Genomic DNA, 26,819 nt, shown 5'->3' with positions numbered 1-26,819 from the left:
ACCACTCATTGCTTTGGGTGGCCTGGGGCAATGGTCCTGCAGCCACCGCAGAGCTGCTGCTCACAGCTGCTGGGATCCTGGATGCCACTGCCACAGAAGGCTCCAAGAACTGTGGGGGATGACAACATCAGCAAAGCCCAGCAACTGCACCCCACCCAGCCTGGCATTGGCTCTGTGGGCATTCTACAACATCCATCCAGAACCTGAGGTTCTTGTCCCCTTGGAGGATGTGGAGTGGCACCAGGAGTAAAGAGTGAAGAAGGTGGCTGTTTACCTCCTTTGGTTTGACCTTCAGCGACTTGCTGGCAGCTGTTTCCCGAAGAAGAAAGTCATAATCCACTCCTCCATCCAGGTCGTAATATACTTTCCCATCAGCAGGGATCCTCAGCTCTGGAGAGGCAGGGGCAGAGGCGTGGTAGGTGACACTCAAGGAATACACTACCCAACATCCCCCACAACTGAGAGCCTCTGCCAGCTCAGGTCTCACACACAGACCTGAGAGCCCCCGAATCCAGCTACTGTTGCACCAAAGACTCCCCACTGATTCCTCCCTGAGGACCCTCTATGCACAGGAGGTCCCCTACAGGAACACCTTTCAAGGAAATAGCCCCTTGTACCCCAGACCCTCTTAGTTCACGTTGGACCCACCAAAGAGAAACAGCTAGACTTTGTATCTGGATTGGTCCCCAAAGACTCATGTGTTCAAGGTTTTCTCTCCACTACAGCAATGATCACAGGTGGGTGTGGGGAAAAGCACTTGATGGTGGGTGCCTCCACCTTGCCAGTGGATTCATCCACTCATACAGGGCTACACTAATTGGAGGGGTATGGTTTGGAGGTGTGTTGAGCGTAGGTGGAGGATGTCCACAGCAGGGCTGTGCCATCCAGAGATATATATTTCTCTTGAGTTCCCCACTTCTGCATTTCCTCCTCATGAGTATAATTCTCATTCACATTTTTAATCAATTTATTGTTATACTTCTTGTTCGGCTTGTGTTTCTCCTTCTTGTTCTTGTTCTTCTTCATCTTCTCCTCATGCTTCTTCTTAAAGTCATCTTGACCTTCTTATTCATGGTCTCCTCCTTCAACTTATTTTCATTTTTCTACTCCTCCTTCTCCTCCTCCTCATCCTCCTCCTCCTCGTCCTCCTCCTCCTCCTCCTCCCTCCTCCTCCTTTTTCCCTCCCTCTCCCCCCCCCTCTCTCTCCAAGAAGGTTTTACAAGCTGTGAAGGGTTCTATTCTACCACATACTTCTCTCTAGAAATGGCCTCTGGTCCTAAGTGGACTCAGTTTGCAATGAATAGAAAGATTGGAAGCCAGAAACGATTCTTCATTGAACTGCTTTTCTCATGTACTCATCTAGGTCAGGAAAGGTCGCCAAAGTAGGCACCCTGTGGTTGTCTGTCTTCTTTGACACAAGACAAAGAAGCCTGTCTTCTTGGCCCCTTGTGGATAATAGCTTTGCAATGCCTCCTCAGGCCAAGGAAAGAACACATGATAGGCAGGTCCACAGCCCCTGGGGAACATGAGGAACCTGCAGGTTTATGCCCCATCATTACACTTTGTTTTGTGCACAAGTCCCACCATACTCTTCCTGGGCATTGAATCAGTGCACACTGTGTTTTGGCTCCCAGTTATCCTGAGCCCACTGTGACTCACTGCTCCCTACCCTCTGATGGTTCCACTTACTCTGATGGTTCGAAACAATTTGCAGAAGCTCGTAGTTTTCTGGGTCCTCCTGCTGGAGCAAGTGTGCATCTAAGGCCCTGCGGATGATGACTGGAGCCCTGTCCTGGCAGGTCACCTGAGCAGGGTTGGAGAAAGCTCATCAGAGAGGGAATTTGGGAGGAGCTACCCAGAGGACAGTGCTCAAGGACAATCAGAGACAAGTGAGCTCTCAATACAAGGGCACCATCTTGATACCCTGCTACCTGAGGCCTTCATGTGATCATGTGGAGTCTTTCTATGAGCCTCTAGTCCAATCTTGGTACAAGAGTTTGCTTCAACCTGCTATGCCCTACAGGGACAAGGGAATAAGGATCAAAAGGCTTTGTACAGACACACTCTAGTCCCATCAAGATGGGAGGAATGGTCCAGTGGACTTCCATATCCCTGCTCTGGTCTGGGATGCAGCTGCATTTTTGTGTGGACCAGGCACAAACCCTAGGTGCTTTGGTCCTGACAGCCAGGGCACAACACACACTAGGACTCTTTAATGATAGGCATGGAAGCTGCTGGGCTCGAGAGTGTCAGTGCTTGCTAGGGTGTCAGGAGGTTCGGACCCAGCAGGTGCAGTGGTTCAACATGGCTCCCCTGGAGGTGGACACCAGAGTCTCATGATGGATACTCCACACCCAGGAAAATTCTGCAGAGAGAGCCGCTAAATCTCTATTCACATACATGCAAACTAGGACACTAATGGGCCCCTCCAAGGCCCCCAGTTGTCTGTGACCCACACCTACCCACCCTAATCATTCTACAATGGCTCCCTTCCCTTCAACCAGCAACATATCCCCTCCCACACACAAGAAAATGACTGCCAACTCCTCTGCTTCAACCTCCACGGTTCAATATACTCCTCCTCAATACCAAGGTCAGTAGAGGATGGCCTGTACCCTCGATATTTCTCTGACCTCCTCTGAACCCAGCACTCACTCCTGCACTTCTGACCTGCACACCCCAAAACACGCAGGCCCACTCGCACCCAGACCTGGCATGCTGCTGCTCTCCCGCCTCTCTCTTGCTCACTTTCTGCTCTCCTTCCTAACCTTCCAGAAGCTCCAGTTAAAGAAGACAGACCTAGTCCAAGGTGTTTGCTGTGGACTCGGTCTTCCCCAGTGTGGGCTCCCAGGAGACTCCCCTGCTCGAAGACTCACCAGGATGCTCCTATACTGTGTTGTCCTTTCCTTTTCCAGGTAGACGTGAATAAGGCACCTGCCTCTCACCCGCCTGTTGTACTGGGGCCTTGGGGAGGACCGAGTAGAGACCCCTGATGTCCTGGACTCCGGCTCTGCCCCTTCCCTGGGAGAAGGCTCTGGCTCTGGGGTTGACTGAGGAGCCGTGACAGGAACTGAGCTTGTAGCTAGAGGAGAAAAGATGCCAACATGACTGCCTTGCCCTGACCTTCACACAGACAGACAATAACCCTGCTGCCAGGAAGAACTCAGGCCCTTAGCCCACATAGGACCTCTTTGCAGACTGGGGTCACTTCCTGAATGGACAAAGGCTTATCCTAATTTCCGGCCCAACACCAGGCATACAGACTCCCTGCAGTGGGACAACAGTCGGACCTTTCCTCATATACCCTTAGGTACTCACCACAGTCCGCCTGGCTCTCAGGCTCTGCCTGGCTTGATATGCCATCTTCAGTTGCGGCCAGGAGGTGGTATGCTTGATGCTCCAGGTACAAACCAACCAGCAAGAGCAACATATATGGCAGCAGCTGCTGCAGACTCAGAGAGCCTGGAGGCTGATGGGAAGCCTCGGTGTAGAAGTTAATCCAGGTCCCCAGGAAGGAAGGTGAGGCACTGTGGGGAGGCAGGTGTGGAGTCAGCAAAACCCTGGCCTTGCCTTCGACATGGCCTCCAGAGAAAATCTCTGACCCTACACTTCTGAACCGTCCCTGGTTCTGAACACACCAGTCCACCTCAGACCAGACACAGTGGCTGTACAGGCAGGGACAGGACAGGTTGCCACAGGCAAAGAACCTTCAACGAAGGAGCGTTAGATTTATGATATGACCAGCTCTCCCCTCCTCTGGGCATGCCTGACACTCTTCTTCCTCTTGGCTACGTGCTCTCCAACCTGGAATGCACCTTCCGGGAGTGTCTGTCCTCCTGCCCACTCTTCTCAGGGCTCAAGAGACACCTCCTCCCCTGGCGAGGGCTGCAATGCTACCTCATTCTCTGTGAGCTCTCACTGAGTCCCCCTGAGTAGCGGTGGACCTCTCTTTTCCCATGAGTGCAGACCACATCTCTGTGGCCCTGGGGGAGGACAGGGAGGTGTAGTGTGGGGGGATCCATTGTCCCAGGGGCTTCCCCAGAGGACCATGGCTACCTACAACTCCCTGCCTTACCCCTCCTACTGTTGAAGCCCCACACCTTACACTGCAGGCAGAACACAGAATTGGGGAGAGCAGTCTTTCCTCAGCCTTCCCAAGTCAAATCACCTTGCAGGTCCCTATTCTGGAAACAGGAGCCCACCCTCTTGACCCCAAGCCCATTCCATGTTGAAGTTGGTCCAGGGGTCCACCACAGTCACTGAAGAGGACAACATGCAGTTATGCCCCATGGAGTCAGGGATGCAGTCACAGGTAGGATATGTACTCATGGCACCTGTGGTTTTAGGCTGACCCCCATGAAAAGGGACACAATGGCAGTCATTTGCACCCCATTTTTCACTGAATTATGAAATGTGACTGGAAACGTGTCTTCACACAGTGGGTGCTTTCTCCATGTTCATCAGTGAATGAGCCCAAACTGCTGATTCCCACATATCTCTGGGGGTGGGAGCTGCCATGTCCAAAGCCCCTGTCCAGCTATGTCCCAGCTAGGACGCTCTGTCCCACTATGGAAACTAACATGTCTTTATTAACCCAAAAGTGCTTTTCCCAAGGCCTGAGTTTTGAGACGCCTCTGGCACAGATCTACGTTCTTCCCGAAGCCAACATCAACCAGAAAGGCCACCTGGCCTCGCTGAGTCCACCTGGGAATGAGCTCAGTGCACACCATTGAGCTGTGGTGCCCAATGTGTGGGGATTGCTCCACGGACCTCTGTGGATCAGCTGGAGTCTGGATGCTTTCTCTGCCTGAGAGGGGAAGTTCACTCCCCTTGCAAGGCTGTGGCAAGCACCTCCAGGACTCGTCCCATTCGGGGCTGACATTCCACTATGAGTGTGGTCCTCTATCTATTAGGTATCACAAACCTTTGGGTCCCTGAGAGGTACATGGCAGCCCCAAGACCCAGGCATGAGGGGGCTACACACTTTGGCTTGGTGGTCTGGGGCTTACCTTGGGAACAAGAGATCCAGCACCTGCTGGGTGGGGATGGAATCCCAGGAGATTAACCCCATGTTGCTGCTGAAATGTAGGTTCCTCCCACAAATGACAGGCAGGAGCTCATTCCTAAGCTGGTCCTGCCTGTAAGGTTCAAGGCTCTGTACCCTGAAGGGCTCCTCCGTGTTCTCATCATTTTCACCCTGGGTTGGGACCAAGAATGGTGGGTTCAAAATGGAAATGGTGACAAACAGAAAAATGACTTGTGCCAATACACTAGAGTGAAAGCACAATGGGACAGTTCCCATCAGTACAAACACACACACACACACAAACAAACACAAACACACACACACAAACACACACACACACACACAGTCAGAATAGGAGTCCTGGGCCATTCATCAGGGATCAGACTAGAGGGCCTGCTGGGCTCACCTGCCCTGTGCTACTCACTGTTACTCTTGAGCTCCTCTGCGACAATCGCCAGAGGCTCTGGCGTCTAAGATGAAGCCTCACCCAGTGCATCCACAAAAGGGCTAGTTGGCCCCCCTGAGATTCCTGGGAGCCTGAGGCTCGGCATTGTTTGCAAGGACAGGGGAACATCCTTCTCACTCCAGTTTCTCCAACCAAATGAGCTCGGATGGCTTGGTCAGTGAAGTGGGTGCCTGGATACCAGGGTTCCATGTTCTGTTTGATCCATTGTCAAGGCAATGATGTCATTTCCTGTGCCCATACCTGAGCCTCTTTTCACATAAGACCACTTTCAAAAGCCCTATGGGCTTCTGATTTCTCCTCCATGCCTACTCATCTCAGGTGCGCAGGTGTTCACCAACAACTACCCAAATACCCCCACCAGCATCTGCCCTGCTTGGTGCCTCTAGAGTTCCAGCTTGGAGCCTTCAAAAATGCATTCACAACCAGTCCTTCCCTCTCAGCAGCCTTTGGACCCTGGTCCCATCATTGTGCAACTCATGGTGTGCCCAGTCTTTTCTGGAAAGTAGGGTAGCATCTAATCAGGGATTGGTGTCTCTGATTCATACATAGCATATGGTTTCTATGAAATCCAGTGAGGGAGCAGGAGTAACGAAGCTGATTGCACAGATGACCTCAGGGAATACTGACAGGCCAAATGAAAAATATGTTCCAGCTAACCATTGGTATTTGGGCTTCTCAGCCCAGTCCTGTTTTTAAAAAAGGTGCAGACGGGCAGTGTTCATTAAAAAAATGTCTACCATTTAAAAGTGGATAATTTAAATGGCATCTAGTTACACATCTGCTAGAATGGTCTGGCAACATATGAATTTCATTCTAACAACAACAACAAAACATAGAATAAAACATAGACATAAAGATAAAACCTTGTCTTCACCAGGATGCCTAGAAATAGGTTTTATTTGGCTCATGCAATATCTTTCAATAGAACTTGTAATTTCTGAATGAACCCATTCAATTTTATAATGTCTGAAACCCTCTGTGAGCATGGGAAGCACTGCTGACAAGACACCAGAGGGCCAGAGCACTTGTGCCCCCTATAGGGGTGTCTCTTGGCTATCACCAAAGACCGTTCCCCTCCCAGGGCAGCTGAGAGCAAGCTGGGCCTTGGAGCAAGGATTAGTGTTTAGGTATAGACTAGGCAAGCAAGGGACAATGTCTTTAATAAAACTAAAATTAAAAAGTCACATTGAAAAATTTTTAAAAAGAAGAAAATAAGGTCAAGTAGAGGAACGGGCAGAGGCATCCAGAGGAAGCCCATTTTCACAGGAGAAAATCCCCCAGTGAAAAGCATCAGAATAGATACCAAGAAAAATACCAACAAAAACAGTGTGCTCCCACTATGTATCTACTCCACATGCAAAAGTTAGAAAGCTAGATAATACAATCCTGGCCACAGGTAGAGCTATTCAGAAGAGCCACCTGGCAGTGCTTAGTCAAAGAAGTAAACATGCACACTTTGATCTAGAAATGCCACCTGTGTGTAAACCAGGTGGTGCTTAAGCAGTTTCACAAGGGGACATGCACAGGGAAATTTATCCTCAGGTTCCTTATAGAGTTGTCTGTGCTTACAGAAGGTTGAGGGCTGTCAGGGTGCCCACAATTGGGAAAGTGAAATGCTTAAAAGGTAATGGATGCCAACCTGGATATATTAATAGAAATCAATGAAAAACAATAGATTTACATGACAGTAAAATCCTTGAGTTCAAGTTCTTGCTAGCCTACCTACCAACAATCATGCTTGGTTAAGACACTGACATACTTCAAGGCAAAAAAAGGAGAAAATATAATGTCATTATTACTTTTCTTAAAAGCAAATAAGGAAATGGTAATATTTACCCAGCCATGACCTGTTATGCATAATATGTGAGATTATTGTGAACATGTTGGTAAATTATTATCTACTCAGATATGTTCCGTGACTCACCAAATGCAAAGGTCCATGAAGAATTACCGTCTCCACACATGAATTCATCGTCAAAAGCCTTGAGACAACAGGGGCTTCACAAAATGGCTTCTTGGCCAACTTGATGAGTGCGTCCTCAGATAATGCTTCCACCTGAAAGATGTCACCAACTTGTTCTCATTCACATTTCCACAGTGCCACAAAAAAGAAACAAAGTCTGATACTCTATTGAGCGAATCCTCAAGTGGACCAAACACCATACTTCCTTCCATATTTTAGAATTAACAAATGCAACTTCAACTCAATAACTTGCATTAGGCAACATGCAACCACAACCTTCCCCTGAGCCAGGGAAGCTGACCCCTCTCTGAATTCAGGAGGTCCTGGCCCCACCAGCATAAACACGAAGTTGACACAAACCTGGCACTTTGATTCTGTGAATTATGGTCAGGACTGATGAGTCAGCTTTGTTGGGATAACTGCTAAAGGAGGACTGTGTATCCCTTAATTTTCTAGCCGAAGGCCTCTGGAAAGAGCCATTTATCCTGGTTTAAGGCCTTACTTTTAACGTGTGCGGCCTATTCTCAGCCATAGTGGCCTCTTGTTTTCTTTACATTTAATGTTTCTTAAAAACAAATGGCTCCAAAGCCCCTGAGACAGGTGAATGTCCCTGTTAGCTGCCTGAATTTGGAATTTATCAAAGATCTTTACACGGAGACTCTTTTCTGTCAATTCCAACCTTGAATCACAGAAGTGCTCCTCACAGGGGAGGACACTAGGGTGGCCTCTCCATGCTGTCCCCTACCTGTGCGTATGGCAGGCTCCCTGGGGCACCTGAACACCTGGGGCAGCTGTGCAGGAGCTGGAAGGGGGAGCTGAAGCGGGGCTGGCAGGCTGGCTTGTTCACCCACTTTGTCTCCAAACTTAGGAAGCTAGACCAGCGGGTCACGTGGAAGGTGTGCATGGGGAGTAGGTTTTCTGAAGCTCTCTTATTTAAGGCTGCGATTTTTCCTGGGGACATCCTGGACCGAACCCTAACCACCTCCCTGCCCCCTGATTCTGCCTCAGCTTTCATCTGACCCAGGTGCTGCCCCCTAGGGGAGCCTGGGGAAGCTGCACCTCTCTCCCTCCTTGGTTCCTCTTGGGAAAGGAAGGCTGCACCAGGGTCAGCAGAGGCAGATGAATTCCAGCTCTGCTAGAACCTTCCTGGGTGAAGAGTGGTGTGTGTTGGGGATGCTGAGAAATAAAGTCTCTCCGGTAGGGCCCTAAAGAGGATCGCACTCGTTTCGCTGAAATGCGGGGTGACAGGGTCTCTCTCTCTCCCCAAGGCAGGATCTTTGTCTGGGTTTATGATGTCGTCATTCTAATCAACGCCATGTTAATTGCCCTGGATGAGAAGAACCCCTTCATCTCCTAGCCGAGTGGCTTTTCCTTTCTCTGTAGTTCTTGAGATCCTCCTGAAGTTCTACACGCATGAGCCCAGAGCCTATTTTGAAAGGAAGCAGTTCTGGAACTGGTGAGTGTGTGTCCTAGGGAGGGGACAGGGGACTTCCTGTCACAGTTCAGAGACATGGCTGCAGGTCTCCAAGCTCCACCTGTGTAGAGGCATCTTATAACGAGCTCTTGGAGGGGAACCCTCTGTGTGGGTAAAGGCCGAACTTCCCAAAGTCAATTTGAACTGTCTAATTAAAATGAGAACCACAGACCTTGACATCCTGGAGCTGGGAAGGATCTTTAAAAGAAGGAAGCCCAATGTTTTTCTCTACTTTCTCACAATACTTCTTTTTTTAAAAAAATTTTTGTTCTTTTTAGTTATAAATGACAGTACAGTGTATTTGGACCTATACATACATGGAGCATAATCTCCCATTCTTGTGGTTGAACTTGGTGGTATGGAGTTCCACTGGTCGTGTATGCATATATGAACTTAGGAAAGTTACGTCTGATTCCTTCTACTGTCTTTCCCATTCCCAGCCCCTCCCTTCCCCCCACTCTGCCCTGTCCAACCTGGTGATCCACCCCTATCCCACCTATGGTCACTCACAATACTTCTGACACCAAGTGTGTGTTATTTTTTCTCACACCTACCAACTGTCCAACTCTCTGGTCGTCAATTTTGTGTCCTGCAATTCAATTAAATCTGGACACAATTTGTCCACAGTTAGCATCAAATACCACAGGTTGAGGGCTGAGCCAAGACTGAGGACAGTCCTCAAGACTGTCCTCTCTCCAGACACCAACTGCATGTCCACATTAACACCTGTGCTGCTGACTGATCGCCTATAAATCAGAGGTGACCAGAAAAACACTTCGGTTACTAGATTTCTGGTTGTTGTACAAGGGTACAGCTCAGGTCAGCCAGACTGAGAGGTACAGGGTGCAGGAAAAAGGGTGCGCAGCTCCCATACCCTCTCCAGGTGCGCCCTTCCATGCCCCTCAGTAACCCAGAAGCTCCCCCAACACTATTGTTTTTTTTTTTTTTGTGGAGGCTTCGTTATGTGTGCATGACGGATTACACATTGGCCATTGGTCATCGACCCAATCTTCAGCCCCTCTGCCCTCCCCAGAGGTAGGGGGCACGGATGGGGGTAGGGCTGGAAGTTCTAGCTCTCTGATCCCCTGGTAGGTTCCCCTGTGGATTCACATCCCCATCCTGAGGGGCTTTCCCAGGGCGACCTCATTAAGCTCAGGTGGGGTTGAAAAAGGGCTTGTGATGAATAGCAAAGGATGCTCCTTCCACCTCTGTCACTTATCACTGGAGGGACAGGGCTCTTAGGCGTTCAGGTCATGAGACGAGGGATGAAGGCCAGGCATCCTAGAACATCATGGCCAAGGAGGCAATTCCTTTGGCAGCTTCCTTGGCCCACTCCCTAACTTCACTGTCAGAAACTCAGCCTATGTGGCTGGCCAGCAGGCTGTTGGCCAGCCCTTCCCTGGGCGGTGGACATGTCTCCCACGAGCCTTCCCTTCTCCAGGCCGCTTGTCTCCACCCTCGGCCCTGGTGCTGTGTGCCAGCCGGTGCGTCTTGAGCTGCTGTGTGTCGAGCTCTGCAGGGCAGAGATGCAAGCCGCAGGCTGACTTTGGTGGTGCACAGCTAGGCGGGATCTGACCCCTGTGACCACTGCTCTTAGTGCCAGGAAACTTCTCCTGAAGTGCACGTGGCTGGGGGGGACCTGGTGGGTGTTTTCTTCTCCTTTAGCACCACTGTCAGGAAAGTCATGACATGATGAATTCTACTTCCATTAAGTCGTAATGCACATAGTAAAATTAATACCAGGAAAGACCTACTGTGCATTCTGCAAGTATTCTTCACCGGATGGGCACAGTGGTGCACGCCTGTGGTCCCAGTGTCTTGAGAAGCCGAGGCAGGAGGATGGTGAGTTTAAAGCCAACCTCAGCAACTTAGCAAGGCCCTAAGAAACTCAGCGAGACCCTGTCTCTAATATGGAGAAAAAAAAAAGGCTGAGGATGTGGCTCAGTGGTAAAGCACCCCCTGGTTCAATTTCTGGTGCCCAAAAAATAGAAAAATAAAAATGTTCTTCACCAGTATAGACTTTTGTGGAAGGCGAAGTGATGTGGGTTAGTGATTCCTGCATCTCTGCGGGTGACTCAGAGCAGCCAATGGATGATCATGGGATGGTTCAAGCCTAGTGTTTCTTGCTTCCCATGCAGTGACCTAAAAGTTCCAGAAATGAATTTCAACACTGGCTAGTTATCTCACATAAGCTGTTGGTTTAGTTTTCTGGGGACCCATCAGAGCCTGAGCTTGACATGCCTCTCACTTGATTCTTAATGGACTTTGCTTTTGCCATTAGGTTTGACACGCTGATCATCATCGCAGCCTGATGGCCACGGTGGCTGATGCCACCATTCAGTCAGGTCAGTGCCTCCAGCTCTAGGCTTCACGGAGGATCAGGTGCTTACTCAGTTCTCTGTTGAAAATCCACCCTGCACTGTGGAGATTTGGGGGCCAGGAAGGGGGACACCAGAAAATTATTAAAAGTGTTCCGTATTCAGGTTGGAGATGTGGTTCAGTGATAGAGCACTAATCTGGTGTGTGGAGCCCTGGGTTCAATCCCCAACACTGGGAGGAAATATATGTCTCTATGTGTACACACACACACACACACACACACACACACACACACACACACACACACTTATATCCAATGCTCTTGAGAGGGATGGTGCCTTTGTGTGTGTCTAGCCATGCAGTATTTTAGGGATTTCGCGTGTAGGAGTCCATTACACCAGATTCTTACCTGGTCATCTCTCCAACACTGGGCCGTGACTCGGGGCTGCCCTCTACCCTTCCATCTCCTGCCTGCCTTGGCCTCCCACCCAGGTCCTCCCCACAGCAGGAGCCAGAGGCTGGGTTAAGAGCACTCGGCCGTCAGCTCCCTGGGGACGTGTGAGCCACTTTCATCCCTGAGCCTCGCCCTGCATGTGACAGCGTGAGAGTCGTCCTGCTGGTGGCTAATGCTAACCCAAGTGTGTTAACCATTCCTTATTAAATCCCACCCACAATCCTTGATGTAGGAACTTTCTCTATCCCTACTTTATAGGTGGTGAGTTGAAGCATAGAGAAGTTAAGTCACTCTTCCAGTGATGCACAACCAAGGTGCATACCCAGGAGTTGGACCCCAAAGCCCTAGATAAACCCCAACCTCAGTTATTATTATTATTTTTTATACTGGGGGTGGAACCCAGAGCCCTACACATGTTAGACTGAGTTACATCCACACCCCCTTTTAAAAAATGCTATTTTTAAAACCTTTTTCTTAGTTGTAGAAGGACAATATTTAGTATTTAGTATTTTTTATCAGGTTCTGGGAACGAACCCAGTGCCTCATGTGTGCTAGGCAAGCACTCTACCACTGAGCCCCAACCCCAGCCCTAAAATGCGATTTTTAATAACATTTCAGTAAGGGGCTTTCTAAATTGCCCAGGCTGGCCTCAAACTTGTGATCCTCCTGCCTCAGCCTCCTGAGTAGCTGGGATTCCAGGCCTGCACCAGCACACCTGGCCCAGCCACACTTTTTGATTTAGGGCAGCTGCCCTTCCGGGGATGCCTGGCAGCCACCTCCGTCCAGGACTGGCCTGCTCCTCCAGGACAGCTTTAAATGGGGTCAACTTTGGTGGAGAAAAGCAGATGAGGCCAAGCAGCTCTCTATTCCTCGTCCACCTGAGTCTCACTGGAGTTCTAGGTTATTATTGCTGCGGGAAGCTGCTCGTGACACCCATTCTGTGAGGCTGGCTTCTGCTACTGGCCAGGGCCACCATGTGGACAGCTGCAGGACTAGGGAGGGGCTTTACAGAAAACGGGCTGGCCTGGCACCAGTTTTGTTCTCCTCCTTCTCCTTTGCCTCCTGCCAGGAACTCGGTTAGCTCCTAGTTTCCGGGTGATGGTGATCACTCTGATCAGCGCTGGCCCACGATGATCACATTTGGTGGACTTGCCTTCATGCCCTCCTTTGCTATTCCATGTGAAATCACTCTAAGCCTCAAGGCATAGGAGTATTAGACTCCAGTAGGAAGAATAAGTCAGTGAGTGGTATGGGTCTCCAGCGGCCAGTCTTACAGAATACCAAGTTTCTAGAAGCACTGGGCGCACTTCCTGGCTGCTATGTGGAATGCCAGCCGTCCATCGGGCTGACCCAGGCAATGTCTTCCTCATCCCTGGCCCAGGGGATAGTCTTAGGCCCAGGGGGATATTCTTAGCCAGCAGAGGGCTCACAGGGACATGGGGTCCTTCCAGCTCATGGCTCTGCCCCCGCCCCAGGCTGAGACCCTGTGTTCTGCTTGTGGAGGGAGCCCCGTACTTCTCTCTTTTTTTTTTTTTTTTTGAGAGAGAGAGAGAGAATTTTTTAATATTTATTTTTTAGTTTTCGGCAGACACATCTTTTATTTTAATTTTATGTGGTGCTGAGGATTGAACCCAGTGCCTCGCACATGCCAGGTGAGCACGCTACCGCTTGAGCCACATCCCCAGCCCCCTCCTACTTCTCTTGTTTGGTGCTGGTGAGAACAAGGTCATAAGAGGCCATTTGGGACTGAGGGCCTCTTGTTTAGAGCTGTTGAGGGAGCCTGAAGGGGTGCACACTGCAGAAGAAGGGCATTTGCTTTTCTTTTTCTGTCTAACGGCAGGTCTATTAGCCTAGGAGAATGGAAAGTCAGCTGTAGGTCCCCCATTCCCAGCTCTGGGATGCCACTTCCCAGAGGCAGCCGTCAAAGCTCGTCGTTCTTCCTAAACCCTTCCACGTGTGCTGGTGTGTGGTGCACACCCCCAGTTCATTGTCCCCAAAATAGAAGACTCTAGAACACCACTGACCAGTGGGTGGGCTTGCCTTTCGCCTTCACAGACCATGTGGTAAGGCCATCCTTGGGCATGCATCTTTGTGTCCTCACACGAGTGTGAGTGTTGGGTGCTCTTCTAGAGATGAGCAAAGGTAAATGGGTTCATGATTTGGATTGATAGTGACAACTTGCTTTCACAAACATGCTCTAGCATGGATTCCAAATGACATGTGTGATGTATGTTTCTCTGCTCACAGATGGATTTATTCACTGTTTCCATTCTCCCTAGATCTGATAGATGAGAAAATAGCACCATGCGGTCTTGACATGCATTGCTTTAGTTGCTCATGAGACTGAGCATCTTTTCCATGTGATTTTGGCCATTTATGCATATTTCCAGTAACATCAGTGGTTCTATTTCTCTATTACCTTCACTTTTATTATTAGCGTTATTGTTTTTGGTACCAGGGATCCCAGGGGTGCTTAATAATGAAGTCACATCCTCAGCCTTTTCATATTTTATTTTGAGACAGGGTCTTGCTAAGTTGCTCAGGCCTCGCTAAATTGCTGAGACTGGCTTTGAACTTGGAATCCTCCTGCTTCAGCCTCCTGAGCTTCTGGGATTTTAGTCGTGTGCCCGCAGGCCCAGCTGGTACTTTTACTTTTGATATGATTTGTAGGACTCTTTGGCCTATTAAGGAGACAGGTCTGTGGTAATCTATGCATAAGACAATGACTTTTCCTTATCTGTCACTTTCCCCTCTCCCCACAGTCTTTTTTGGGGGGGAGGTGGTATGCGGCTATTCACAAGTTTAAATTTATTATATAGTCAGACTTGTTGATCTTTTAATAGTTTCTAGGTTTCACAGCATGCTTAGGAAGCCCTTTTCCTGCCCCACTTTCCACCCTGTTACCTTTATGGGTTGGTTTTTGTTTGTTTTGGTACCTTTGCAGTTAATTTTGGCATAAAGAACAGGTAAAGATCCAACTTCAGTTCTCCTTCACTAGGGGACTAACCTCTGTTAGTGGGTATTTATCCCCCTGCTGCCTTGCCAGCAGCTTAGTTTCTGACTTGGTAAATGTCCTGGGAGGTCCAGGGGGGTCCACCTAGCTGTGCCTTAATCTCTCCACCAACTACCCAAGCTTCTCTGGGGGACCGGCCGAGCAGCGATTCCTTCCCACTCACTCCCCTAAGCTGCGTGGCTCTGGGCTGGAGAGGCCACAATCCTTGTGAACACTGCTGCCCTTCTGTGGGACCTTGGGTGCATCTAGTGCTCCATGCCCCTTGGTTCTGCGACTTTGGGTGACCCCTGGTGTCCTGCGCCTCCCACCCTAGGTGGTCTACTATGCGTTTGCTGTCATCAGGATGGAATTGTTCTGTGACAGAATCCGGTCCTTTGACCCAAGTTTCACTGATGCACTGGTGTGTGGCGACCTGCCCTTGTGGCATTGGCTGGGACAGGCACTGCAAGAACAGCTTCAGTGATCTGGCCGCTTCCTCCATGGTGCTGGAGGAGCTCATGGTGGTGAACCAGTGGCATGATTGTCTTTTTTGGGAGCTGGTGGTCTGGGCGCCTGGCCCCGGGGCGGTGTGTCCCGCTTAGTGACCTTGGGGTGCAGGAGGGCACCCTGAGCTCAGGCACCCGCAGTTTTCGAGCGCTGCTTCCTTAGCTGCCCGCTCATTGCAGGCGGCTTTGCCCTGGTGACCCATCAGGTGGTGAAACTGTACTGCATCCTGTTCCATGTCATGGTGGTCATCCTCATCATCAAGTGAGTGTCCCCACAGGGTTTCCTGTGTTACAGCAGCTTAGCCTGCCATAGCCTAACTAACCCAGAGATGGGTTAGTCTGAACATTCCAGAATGAAACAAATGGGAGAGATGCACGGACTTGAAGGACGGGAGAGGAGGACCAAGGACGCAGGCTCCTTGGATCAGCGCAGAGAAGGTTGCACGGAGGCTTTCCAGGTTTGCCGTGTCATGTAACCATGCCTGGCTATCCAGCAGCTCTACTTTCGAGAGTCACAGGCCACCCTTGGGCTTTTCTTTGGGGAGAATGAATGTTAGGACCATTGCCTTAGATCAGATTAAAGCCAGCCAGGAAGGTGCTCAAGCAGGAGTCTCTGTATCCCCTGAGTAGAGAGTCTAGTTTCTTAGCTGGAACTCGAATGTGGAGCAGGGCTCAAGAATGACTAGGAAATACCTGGGCCCGAGAAAGGTCTCACTCTGGACCAGGAGCTGGGTCCAGCCAAGGTTTGCACACTCAGGAGGAGCTGGGGCCGAGACTCAGGTGAACGCACCCCAGCCAGCTCTGTCCTGCAGGGATACCTGCAGTGGAGTGAGCCAGAACTCTGTGCCCTCCCTGCACGGACCTGTCACTTTCCTCTCAGGTGCCCTCTGGACTCAGGGCTTCTTCCCTGGTGCTGATTAGCTACATAAAATCCAGACCACTGATTACAACTAAAGGAAGGTTTTTTGTTGTACCAGGCATATGTACAAAAAGCAAAACAATACCTACTAACTGAAATGATTAAAATAACTAGCTCTGTTGAGATTTGTCCCACCCTGGGGACAAGCCGTTGCTAGGAAATCAGATTGAGAAGTTTAATTTAAAGGAAGCCCTTGGATTAGATCACAGACCAGACAGGCAACAGCAGACACGCTGTTGGTGTCACATGGGGATGTTTCTGAGTGTGATCCAAGTTAAAGAGCCAGGAATAGAATATGGGCTGGCAATGACACTGGCCATGCCACCCAGGGCCTAAGGCCCCTGCAGTTGTCTCCCACAGATGAACACGTGCAGTTTCTAGCTGTTCAGTCTTGGTTTCCTTTGAAAACAGCCATTTTCAAAAGGAACAAAATCTTGTCAATCTGGCTTTACCGATGCTCAGTTGTTTAGACACTTCAAGAGGAAGTTTGGTATTGGTTTCCCTGCTGAGGTCTGAGCCTGGATCATTTTCAGTTTCCAAGTTTGGTATGTGTATGTGTGTAACTGGTCATGTAGGTTACAATCTTTATTTTCAAAATATAATTGCATTTTGGGGTCCCTAACCTAGCAATTTATCCTACAGATATAGTGGCACTCACACTCACTGTTTTGTAGTAAAAAACTGTGAAACCAACTAAGTGTCTCTAAATTGGAGATTGGTTAAATAAATAACAACCCGCTCCAGCAGGGGAATGAGGTATAGCTGGGTCAATATAGATGGAAATGGGCAAGAAAACTGTGAAGTAATGATATACTTCATATTTGCTTATAAAAAGAACAGATAGATACCCAGCACCTCAAAAGCATCTTACCTCAAGCCAGTATCATGAAGTGAATGGATATGCACTGGAAAAGCTGCCCTTAGAACAGGGGACAAGGATGTGTGTGTCACCAGTGACCTCTTTCTCAAGGTATCATCAATGACAAGGAAAACCACAAACAAAAATTAGAACAATATAAAATAAGAATTGTTTTCATAAGGATGATTATTTGAAAACTTCAAAAGAATTAATTGATAATCCTGTTTGTAGAAATCAGTAGGCTTCATATATTCAAATTACCAATTGGAAAAAATAGGGGGAAAATGATATGACTTAAATAGTAACCAAAAAAGTTTAGTCCCAAATGCTCAAATTAGTACTAATTAAAAAAAAAAAAGAAACATTTTTGTGTTTTTCAGTTGAGTACAACATTTAAGACAAAGTCAAAAGCCATTTAAGACTATGAGTCTGAGTATAAAGCAAAACTTTTTAAAAAATTCTTCACAGCAGGAGAAATATTTACTAGTCCAGAGAGATGACACATTGGGACAAATATGTGTGCCTCATATACAAAGGACTCAGATAAACGAACAAGCGGAGCGCAAAGTGGGTGGAGGACAGAGAACACAGAAGAGCACACATGTGCTATAACACATGTACACACACTTGGTCTACCCATCAGAGAAATGACAACGAGAGTGCCAGCAGGGATGGTCTCTCACCTGCCAACTGGCAAAGGCCAGAGCCCCATCTGTGCTGTCAGGGAAGGTGGGAAAAGGACATTCACAGTCTGGGGAAAACCTTGGGGGGCTACCAGCAGACACAGATTCAAAATTTTAAGTGCAGTCACCTTTGACCCAGCAATTTTGCTTCTAGGAATCCATACTACAGATATGCCACAATCAAATATCACACAGCCACTAAAAAGTATGAGGCCATTCTACAGTTACATTCCTGATCAGATATTAAGTGAAAAAAAGCAAAATGATGCTAGATCTATTAAAAAAAATGCAGTTTATAGAACCAATTTTAGAGATTCACACATACAAAAAATGGGCCATGGTTGCCTCCGGAGTCACGGGAGTCATGCTCCGGGACATGGGAGCTGAGAAGGGTAGGAGGAAGCAATTCCCCTGTGCTCCTGGATGGTGTCCCCTCAGATTTGTTTTTCATGGTGCTAAGGACACAAAGGGAGGGTGGAGGAAGCCCAGCGGGGTTACAGGCCCTCCCAGGTCCTGGCCAGGAAAGGCTAAGTTGGTCCAGTGGTCTATACAGCTCATGAGAATTCTTTTCAAGATCTGAGATTTTTTCCATTGATGGTACTTTGAAGTAATAGGATTAGAATGCATAATTCATAGATAGCAAACAAAAATGCACCATAAAGGACATGAATGTCTGTCTGCCAAGAGGGCCAGCAGGTCTGCCCCATAGGGCTTGCCACTTTGTCTATTCTGCTGGATAATTTAATAAAAATTAAGTCACATGGATGTATTTCGTGAACTTTATTTTTAACAAACATTTATATCAACAATACATCTGGAAGAACATCAAGGTTCAAAGAAAGAGAATTGTATTTACAAAATGATTTCTGGGAAAGTGTCTACAGTTAATTTTATTTTCTCAAACGCTTATATTCCAAAAGCAGCACAATGAGCCTGTTTCGCAGGGTCTTGATTTTGTTGGAATAGTGCTGTTGAAACAGACTCTTCAGCTTTTGCCTTAGCAAATCCAAAGGTGGAAGGTGATGGCAGTCTGGGATATTCAACATGGTGTGAAAAAACTCATCCCACACGTCCAGATGAGGAAGCCTGCAGAGAGAAAGTACCGGCCACGGATGGAACGCAGCCTGCTCTGGCCCTAACTGCCGCAGGTGGGTAGTGAAACAGAACTCTCACCTAAGAGCACTTGGCCATCAGGAGTGGACACATCCAATCTATCCCACATTAGAGAAATTAAAGTTCCAATTAATTGTCTCAACACACCTGGCTCCCAAAACAGATTTAAGATAAGCAGTCTTAGCAATAACTCTTCAGTGAAAAAAAATCTATTTTATTTTTTAAAGGAAATCTATCTGTGCTGGGTGTTGTGAGTGCATGGAACCCCAGGGGCTGGGAAGCCTAAGGCAAGAGGATCATGAGTTAGAGGGTGGTCTGGGTAACATAGTGCTACCTCTTCTCATTAAAAAAAAGATCCATTTGCTTTTGGCTCCTATGTCTACCATACTGTCAGCATCTTGTGATCTGGACACGTAGTTCTAAGGAGCTCAACTGCACATGTGCCAGGACCAGGTGGACAGGCCATCCTACTCAGGAGAGAGCTGACTAAAGAGCTCCAGCTACTCTAGTGGTTAAAGTCAACTAGAGGAGCTACAGAGCACAGAAAGATGGCAGCAGGGCCATGCAGAGGGCTGGCTTCAGGCTTTCCTTTACACAAGCGGCCAGGTGGAGACCTTCTGGATGACCATCTGGTCCTTCATTATGACCAAGAGGAAGCATAAAGCACTTGTCAGATATAATGGTTCATTATGCAGAATAAGACATAACAGTTACCAAGTTTTCTCCAGGGATTGAACCTAAGCTTCACTATGTATGGCACAGGCATTTTATAAAATTACTGCCAATTTTCTTTTTCTGTTTTGGAAGTGGGTAGGGAAGGCCAGGGGAATCGCAGTTGAAATTATTCCCAGAAGGTATATATGCACAGAAGATGAGTTCACTTTTCTGTATGTTTTAAATATACCTCAAAAAAGTTAAGAGAAGAAAGTGTAACTGGACAAGGAACAAGCATGTAACCAATACTTCCTACGCATTTCCTTGGCTTCTTACAGGAGAGATCTGAGGAAGGCAGGATGAGTATTATTTGCATCTCCACATACAAGAAAACAAGCAAGCACAGCCCTGAGGCTCTGGGACACCTGCCTGGGCGGGATGCCTGTCACCACCAGGAGCTCCCAGGGGTTCTGTGGGCTACTGGCTAAGTGGGAAGCCCTGTGACCACTCCCTGCCCTGGGCCAGCCTTGTGCTGTGCCCACACTGCCTAAGGGATCTCTTTCTGCCAGATGGAACCTGTTACTACCCTAGTTATTTTCTTCCCGCTGTAGCCCGATGCCGACAGACACCTACCTTCTGAAAAGACCTTCAGGCTTTCAGACTCCTCCCTCGTTCTTCACCCTCATGTAGGTCCCCAGCAGCATGCAGTACACTGTGGCTGCCACTCCAAAGTAATCCACCTGGCAAGAAAGCGAGGTCCCATGACTCATGGCGATGCACACGTGATCCCATCACCATGTGCTAACATAGGCAGCAAGCTAAGTCACAGGAGTTTATCTTTGAAGAATTCTGAAAGTTGATTTCTGGTGGCTGGGGATTCAAGCAGCAGGAATGCTGCTTCTCAGTGAGGTGAGCAAGAGGGATTTCACTAAAATTCAATGCCAGACAGTCCTAGTGACTAAGAGACTCAGAAATTCAGGTACACCGAACAGAGATAGCACTGGAGCTGAGCTGGTGGCAGCAGTGGTGATGGTTCACCAGATGGAGGGAGAACACAGAGAAATACAACAGGGAAGTGTGCTGTGACAAAACCTGAAATCAGAAAAGCAGCCTGCACTGAGCTGATGCGGAGGTGATGGAAAGTGCTCTGTGTTTCTCAAACAGCCACGGGGAGCTGAGGCGGGGAGCCTTGAGCCTCCAGCTGCAGTTCCCGCTGCTGAACAGGGAGAGCAGCGCCAACACTGCCACGCTCTCAGGTGAGCGCCCACCTAGGGTCTAGGCCTAGGGTCTTCCTAGCAGAATGTGAGGGAAAGGGACACCAGGATTGTACCCAGGGGGATCCACATCAGAAAAGCGAAGGAGAGCTGAACTCATCTTCTCTGTGTGTCTGGTGCTCACATGACCAGCTGAGGAGGGTCGGGACTCAGAACGGGTGTATGTGAAGACGCCGAGGGATTAAGCCTGGGCAGGCGCGTTCATGGGCGAGAAACAGAGAGAGAGAGAGAGAGAGAGAGAGAGAGAGAGAGAGAGAGAGAGAGAGAGAGAGAATGTGTGTGTGTGGGGGGTATGTATGTGAAGGAGGGTGGCTCTCCTTCCTCAAGAGTAGAATTTTTGTGAGGCTCCTGAGATTCAGATCCCTTGACAGAGCTGGGCAACTGCCATGCATTAGCAAATACTACCAAACAAAGTCCCCGAGGCCCTGTTAGATCTAAGCCACTGGGTCCCTCATAGAACTGTGCGGCAGCACCCCTGGAGTGCCGGGCCTGTGCAGACAGACTCCAGCCCACAGCTCCCTACCTCCCGCTGGAGAGAAGGGAGCTGAGAACGGCTTCAGCCAGCTTTAGTCTAGGCCACTCCAACTAGCCGCTCAGGAGCAACACCAAAGGTGTAAGGAGTTAACAATCCCAGGCGCTGCTGGCCCCCTGTGTCATAGCCCAAGAAGAAACAAACACGGGTGGGCACAGTAGTGACCACACATTCTTGTTGACTATTTTGATCACCTCAGTGGAGATGATTTCTTCTTCTTCTTCTTTTTTTTAATTAAGAATCTTTTCTCTTTTTGGGGAGTGTGTGTGGGAGAGTTCTTGATGTGAGAGAGTTCTGATTGGTTCATGGACATACACACATATTTCTTTCTCTCTGTTTTCTTCTCATTTTTAGCATGTTTTTAATGTTATTTTTCCTTGCCTTTTGAGGATTAGGGCTTGGGGTTTGTATATTTTGGTTTTGTTTTCTTTTCATTGGTTTCTTTCTCTCTTCTGCTGACAGTCAAATTCTCTTGTTTTCTTTCTCTTCCTTCCTTAAAACCATCACCTGCTATATCTTGTCTTCTTCCTATGTTCACTTTTTTGAATTATAAACACTTTGAACTTCCTATCATGTTTTCTTTTCTCTTAATTAACTGTATTTTACCAAATTTAGCACTAATTGGTTATATAACTCTTTTCCCACCATTAATGCTGTTGTAATGATTACTGCTGTGGATGACATAATTGGCACCTGTTGTTTGCTTTATTGCCAGATATAGCTCATGGCTACTTATTTGTTTGGCAATAGACCACACCATTGTTTTTTGTGGTAATTGACATTAAATGTCATAGTAGATATTTATTTTAACAGAAACAGATATATACTTTAATGCTGTCTGTTGTTTGCATCAGTTGTTACTATTGTTTGTTTTACCCTATTCTGAGAGATGCTGGGAATCTACAAGGCACTACAAGTTCACAGGGTGGAGATTCTGCTGCTGAACTCAACTCAGCGACAAGACAGCACATCTTGCTCCATGCACATGACAAACATCAGCTATACTTTAACACAAAGAATAGAAGAAATAAAAACTCAAACTAATGATCAGGCTCTGAATAGAAATGGCTAGGGGTTGTCCTTCAGGTCCCACTACAGACATCTACTGTTATACCAAAAAAGAGAATTAACACAGAGTCTGTGGATACCACATCTACAAGGGTGTCTCAGTCTAGATAACTTGAGGACACTTTGGCAAGTAAAGACTAAGCCCTAAAAAGGCCTACATGTAAGAGTGGCAGAGAAATCCACCCCAACAGATGTAAAAAACCCAACTCAGGAATACAAGAAAAATGAAAAAAACAAGATAACATGATACATCCTAAAGTTCATAATTCACCAGCGACTTACTCCAAAGATACTGAAGTGGATGAAATATCAGATAAAGAATTCAAAAGAATGATTATAAAAATGACTTCCAAGAGAACACAGAAAAAACAGAATGAATTAAGGAAATCAGTACAGGATATGAATGAGAAATTCAACAAAGAGAGATAATAAAAATAAAAAAGAACTAAACAGAAATCTTAGAAATAAAGATATAATAAATCAAATAAACTGTCCAGCTAAAAATCTCTCTAACAGAGTAGAAAATTCTAAGGATAGACTCTTAGAGCTGGAAGACAAAGTGGCTAGTCTTGAACATTCAGATAGTGTTAAAGAAAATACATACTGACATTCAGAATAGACAACATTAAGAGACCAAATTTAAGAATCACTGGAATTGAAGAGGGTTGTGAGAATCAGGCTAATAGGATGGATAATCTTTTCAGGGAAATCATTATATTATTATTAATATAATAATTTGGAAATTATTATAACAGAAAAATTTCCAAACCTTGAGAATGAGATGGACATCCAGATATAGGAGGCATTCAGAACCCAAATAGACATGACTGAAAAAGAACCTATCCATGCCATAATATAATTAAAATGACTAACACAGAGAACAAGGATAAAATTGTAAAAGTCTCAAGAAAAAAAAAATCAGGTCACATTTAGAGGTAAGCCAATCAGAATCACTTCTAATTTTTTAACAAACTCTAAAAGCCATAAAGTCTTGGAATGATGTGGTCTAAGTTCTGAAAGAAATTAAATGTCAACAAGATTGCTAGAACCAGCAATACTATCCCTCAAAATTGAAAGATAAATACAAACCTTCCAAGATAAGCAGAAACTACAAGAATTCAATACTACTAAACTGGTAATACAAATACTCCACAGAATAACCAAACCCCAGAGCTCACAATTAAACAAATCTCATTGGAAGGGTAGCTCTAAGCAAATGAGAAACAGGATCAAATTAAACATTATAAACAAATCAAAATGGCAGGAATTAATAAACATCTCTTTATAATAATATTGAATGTAAATGGTCTTAACTCTTCAATTAAAAGACATAGCTGGCAGAATGGATTAAAAAGCAAGACTCAATTTTATGTTGTTTGGAAGAGACACACCTTATAGGCAAAGACAGGCTGAAAGTAAACAACGAAATTGATATACCATGTGCATGAAGCCTGAAAATAAATAGGAGTAGCTACTCTATATCTGACAAAGCAGACTTCAAACCAAAATTAATCAGAAGAGACAAAGAAGGTTCAATATTGGTAAAGGGACAATTCAGCAAGAAGATATAACAGTAACAAATATTTATGCTCCAAATTGGGTGCAACTAATTACATAAAAGAGATACTACTCAAAGCCTTAGTAAGACCCCAGTACAGTAACACCTGGGTGATCTCAACACAATTCTCTCACCATTAGATAGGTCATCAAGACATAGACTCAGTATAGACTCTTAGGACCTGTAAGATATTATAAATCAAATGGACTGAACAGAGATTTATAGAGTATTTCATCCAACATCAGATGAATATTTTTAACCATGGTTCATGGAACCTCCTCCAAAGTAGATCATATTTTAGGTCACAAAGCACCTCTTAGAAAATACCAAAAAAAAAAAAAATTAAAAATTCTTAAATAAGAATAGTGATAAAACAACAACCTGTGGAATACTATGAAGGCAGTTCTAAGAGGAAAATTTAAAACCAGCCTAATGATATATCTTAAAGCCCTTGAAAAATAAGAATGAACCAATTCCAAAATGTGTAGGAGAAAACAATTAAAATCAGAGCCAAATCAATTAACTTGAGAATTAAAAAAAAAAAATTTAGAAAGGATCCATGAAACAAAAATTTGGTCCCCTGAAAAGATAAACAAGATTGATATGCCCTTAGCCAAATGAACCAAAAGAAAAAAGAGAGAGGACACAAATTCACAAAATTAAAGATAAAAAAAGAGAAATCACCACACATGTCAAGAAATTTAGTGGATCATTAGGGACTATTTTGAAAACTTCTACTCCAATAAATTGTAAAACCTAGAAGAAATGAATACATTTCTAGACAAATATGATCTGCTAAAACTGAATCAAGAGAATATAGAAAACCTAAACCCGCCAATAACTTGTGATGACAAAGAGCAGTAATAAAGTCTTTCAACAAACAAAAGTCCAGGACTAGACAGATTCTCAGCTCAATTCTACCAGACCTTTAAAGAACTAATGCCAATGCTCCTCAAATTATTCTATGAAACAGAAAGGGACAGAACGTTTCCAAATTCATTCTATAAAGCCAGTATCACATTCATACCCAAACCAGATAAAGACACATCAAGGAAAGAAAAGTGCTAATCCTTCCATGGGGAGTCCATGGCTACTCTCTGAATATACTGTAAGACCTTTGGATGGCTGAAAAAAACAGACTGAACTCCTCCCCTTCCCCTGCACTCCAGGAGATGCCAGAACAGCATGTGGTCTGATATACTAGACCTAACTCCTGACCTTTCCCCTCTATCACCGGCTTCTGGAAGCCACAGTCCTAACTTGGTAACCAGGCATCTGATTTTATTAATCCAGGTTCAAAACTTTACATTTATCCTATTAAGTATTCTTTATATTTGTCATCTGTATTCTAATTTGGTGAAATTTCTGAAGCCTTTTAGGATAATAATGATCCATTTCTAACACTGTTTGAATCAGGTCCTGCACCTGAGTTTCTGTGCCACTCTCACTGTCAGAACCACCTGCCCACTTGCAAGACATGCAGTTGATTCCCCTGGGGGCAGTGGGGTGGGTCTCTCTATTAACCATGGCCATAAAGAAAACCATTTGCTCTGTTTTTATCTCCCAATCCAAGCTGGCTCCATGTGGCGGACTTTTGTTCTGAAGGGTTCACAGATCATTAAATACCTTTCCTAGGGTCAAACTCAGAACATATCTGCTTTCCTTCTTGTGAATAATAAGAAAAGTGTACTCTTCAGGAACAGAATTTCATCCCTCCCTTCCCCTGAGCCTTAAGTCCCATCTCTCCTTTACTACCTTCTCTCTCTTTGAATGCTACAGAGTCAACCCAGGACTTCATGCTTACTGGGCAAGTGCCCTACTTCTAAGCCACGTTCCTGGCCCCCATCTTTTCTTCAACTGTGTCCAAGAGACCAGTTCAAACTAACGAGATTCCAAATTCATTTGGAAAATCTGGTAGGTTCAACAGAGGAAAATTTTCCAAACCTCTTACTTTAGGTCCGTACCTGGTAGGTAGTTCCATGGTTTGTTATTGAGCATCTCAGTACACTGGAAGCCAGATGTTTGACATTTTGCTGTAAGGGCAGTTCCTTTTGGAAAAAGTTTCATATCTATACTCTGACCCAGGTCAACAAGTGCCAAACCAGTAGACAAATCGCCATCTTCATCGTTCTGTTCCAAAAACCTAGATTAAATACAATTCAGGACAGGAAATGAGCACAAATGACAAAGGGCTGCTAGATGTTCAGGAAAGAACCCTGTTCAGAGGTCCACACTTGCCTGTTTCCCAGTATGAAATTGTCTGGCTTAATGTCTCCGTGAATGATCTCACAGCTGTGGACGTGTTCAATCATGTAGAGCATCCTGATAGCGAAAGAGATGACGAGAGCCTGGGGCATCACTTTTTCGGGGGTATTTTTATAGAGGTTAATGGCATTCTAGAAACAATGCAAATGGTATCCTGAGTTGGATGAGGATTAATGAAATTTCAAGTCAAGGACTTTGCCCCTGTTTAGCACCCCAACTAAAGCTCTAACCAGAAAATATATGGGTAAGGCACAAACCAGAAATGCACTTAAATTCATATCCATATTATAAAAACAGAACACTTACTAATAGTGTCCCATAGCTGTAGAGATCTCCTACCAAGATGCTCCCATTCTGGAATAAGTGGGCAGAATAGAATTTGATAAACATGTGGTGCACAGCTGGCTTTAGTCTCTCCATCAGCTGGGTACCAATGTAGAATTCCCAGAGGTTGGCAGACTTCTGGACCTACAAGCAAAACCAGGTATGTGTTATTTATATCCAGAGTCACATTCTGGAAAATAGTATCCTAATAAGGGACATGAGAAAGCAATGACATTATGATTTGTTCTGCAGGAAGCAATTCCAGATCCTCATAGTATTGTTTTATTTCTTAATTGCTCAATAAAAACATCACTGTCTTAAAGAAAAAAAAAAAAAGAGGCTGAAAATCATTTCTCTACAGTTCAAAAAT

The 26,819-nt window shown here is 46.2% G+C and overlaps 2 protein-coding genes across 5 annotated transcripts in view; both read right to left on the bottom strand.

Moving 5' to 3' along the window:
* Positions 1-274: 274 nt before the first annotated feature.
* On the bottom strand, positions 275-3,518 carry LOC144374175 (ral guanine nucleotide dissociation stimulator-like; the record flags this gene model as incomplete). Its single annotated transcript, XM_078037102.1, has 4 exons — positions 3,319-3,518; positions 2,877-3,082; positions 1,690-1,804; positions 275-390 (listed from the first exon to the last, which is right to left on the bottom strand). Coding segments are annotated over exons 1-4 (549 nt in total), but the record flags the coding sequence as incomplete, so codon positions are not given.
* Positions 3,519-18,426: 14,908 nt separating this feature from the next.
* The window catches only part of LOC144374176 (mitotic checkpoint serine/threonine-protein kinase BUB1-like), a 42,971-nt gene continuing 34,578 nt past the window's right edge, over positions 18,427-26,819 (bottom strand). For 2 of the 4 annotated variants that reach the window (XM_078037103.1, XM_078037105.1), the window contains exons 14-17: positions 26,432-26,593; positions 26,099-26,256; positions 25,825-26,003; positions 18,427-20,168 (exon numbers count right to left, since the gene is read on the bottom strand). In XM_078037103.1, coding sequence (XP_077893229.1) covers positions 20,077-20,168; positions 25,825-26,003; positions 26,099-26,256; positions 26,432-26,593 — 591 coding nt within the window. In that variant the 3' untranslated portion in view covers positions 18,427-20,076. Of the gene's footprint in view, positions 20,169-25,824; positions 26,004-26,098; positions 26,257-26,431; positions 26,594-26,819 lie in introns of those variants that run through there. The other 2 variants (XM_078037104.1, XM_078037106.1) reach the window with 2 other exon arrangements.

This window comes from Ictidomys tridecemlineatus, unplaced genomic scaffold (genome assembly GCF_052094955.1).
Source record: "Ictidomys tridecemlineatus isolate mIctTri1 unplaced genomic scaffold, mIctTri1.hap1 Scaffold_601, whole genome shotgun sequence".
Taxonomy (NCBI): domain Eukaryota; kingdom Metazoa; phylum Chordata; class Mammalia; order Rodentia; family Sciuridae; genus Ictidomys; species Ictidomys tridecemlineatus.
This window is presented reverse-complemented; position numbering and strand designations above follow the sequence as displayed.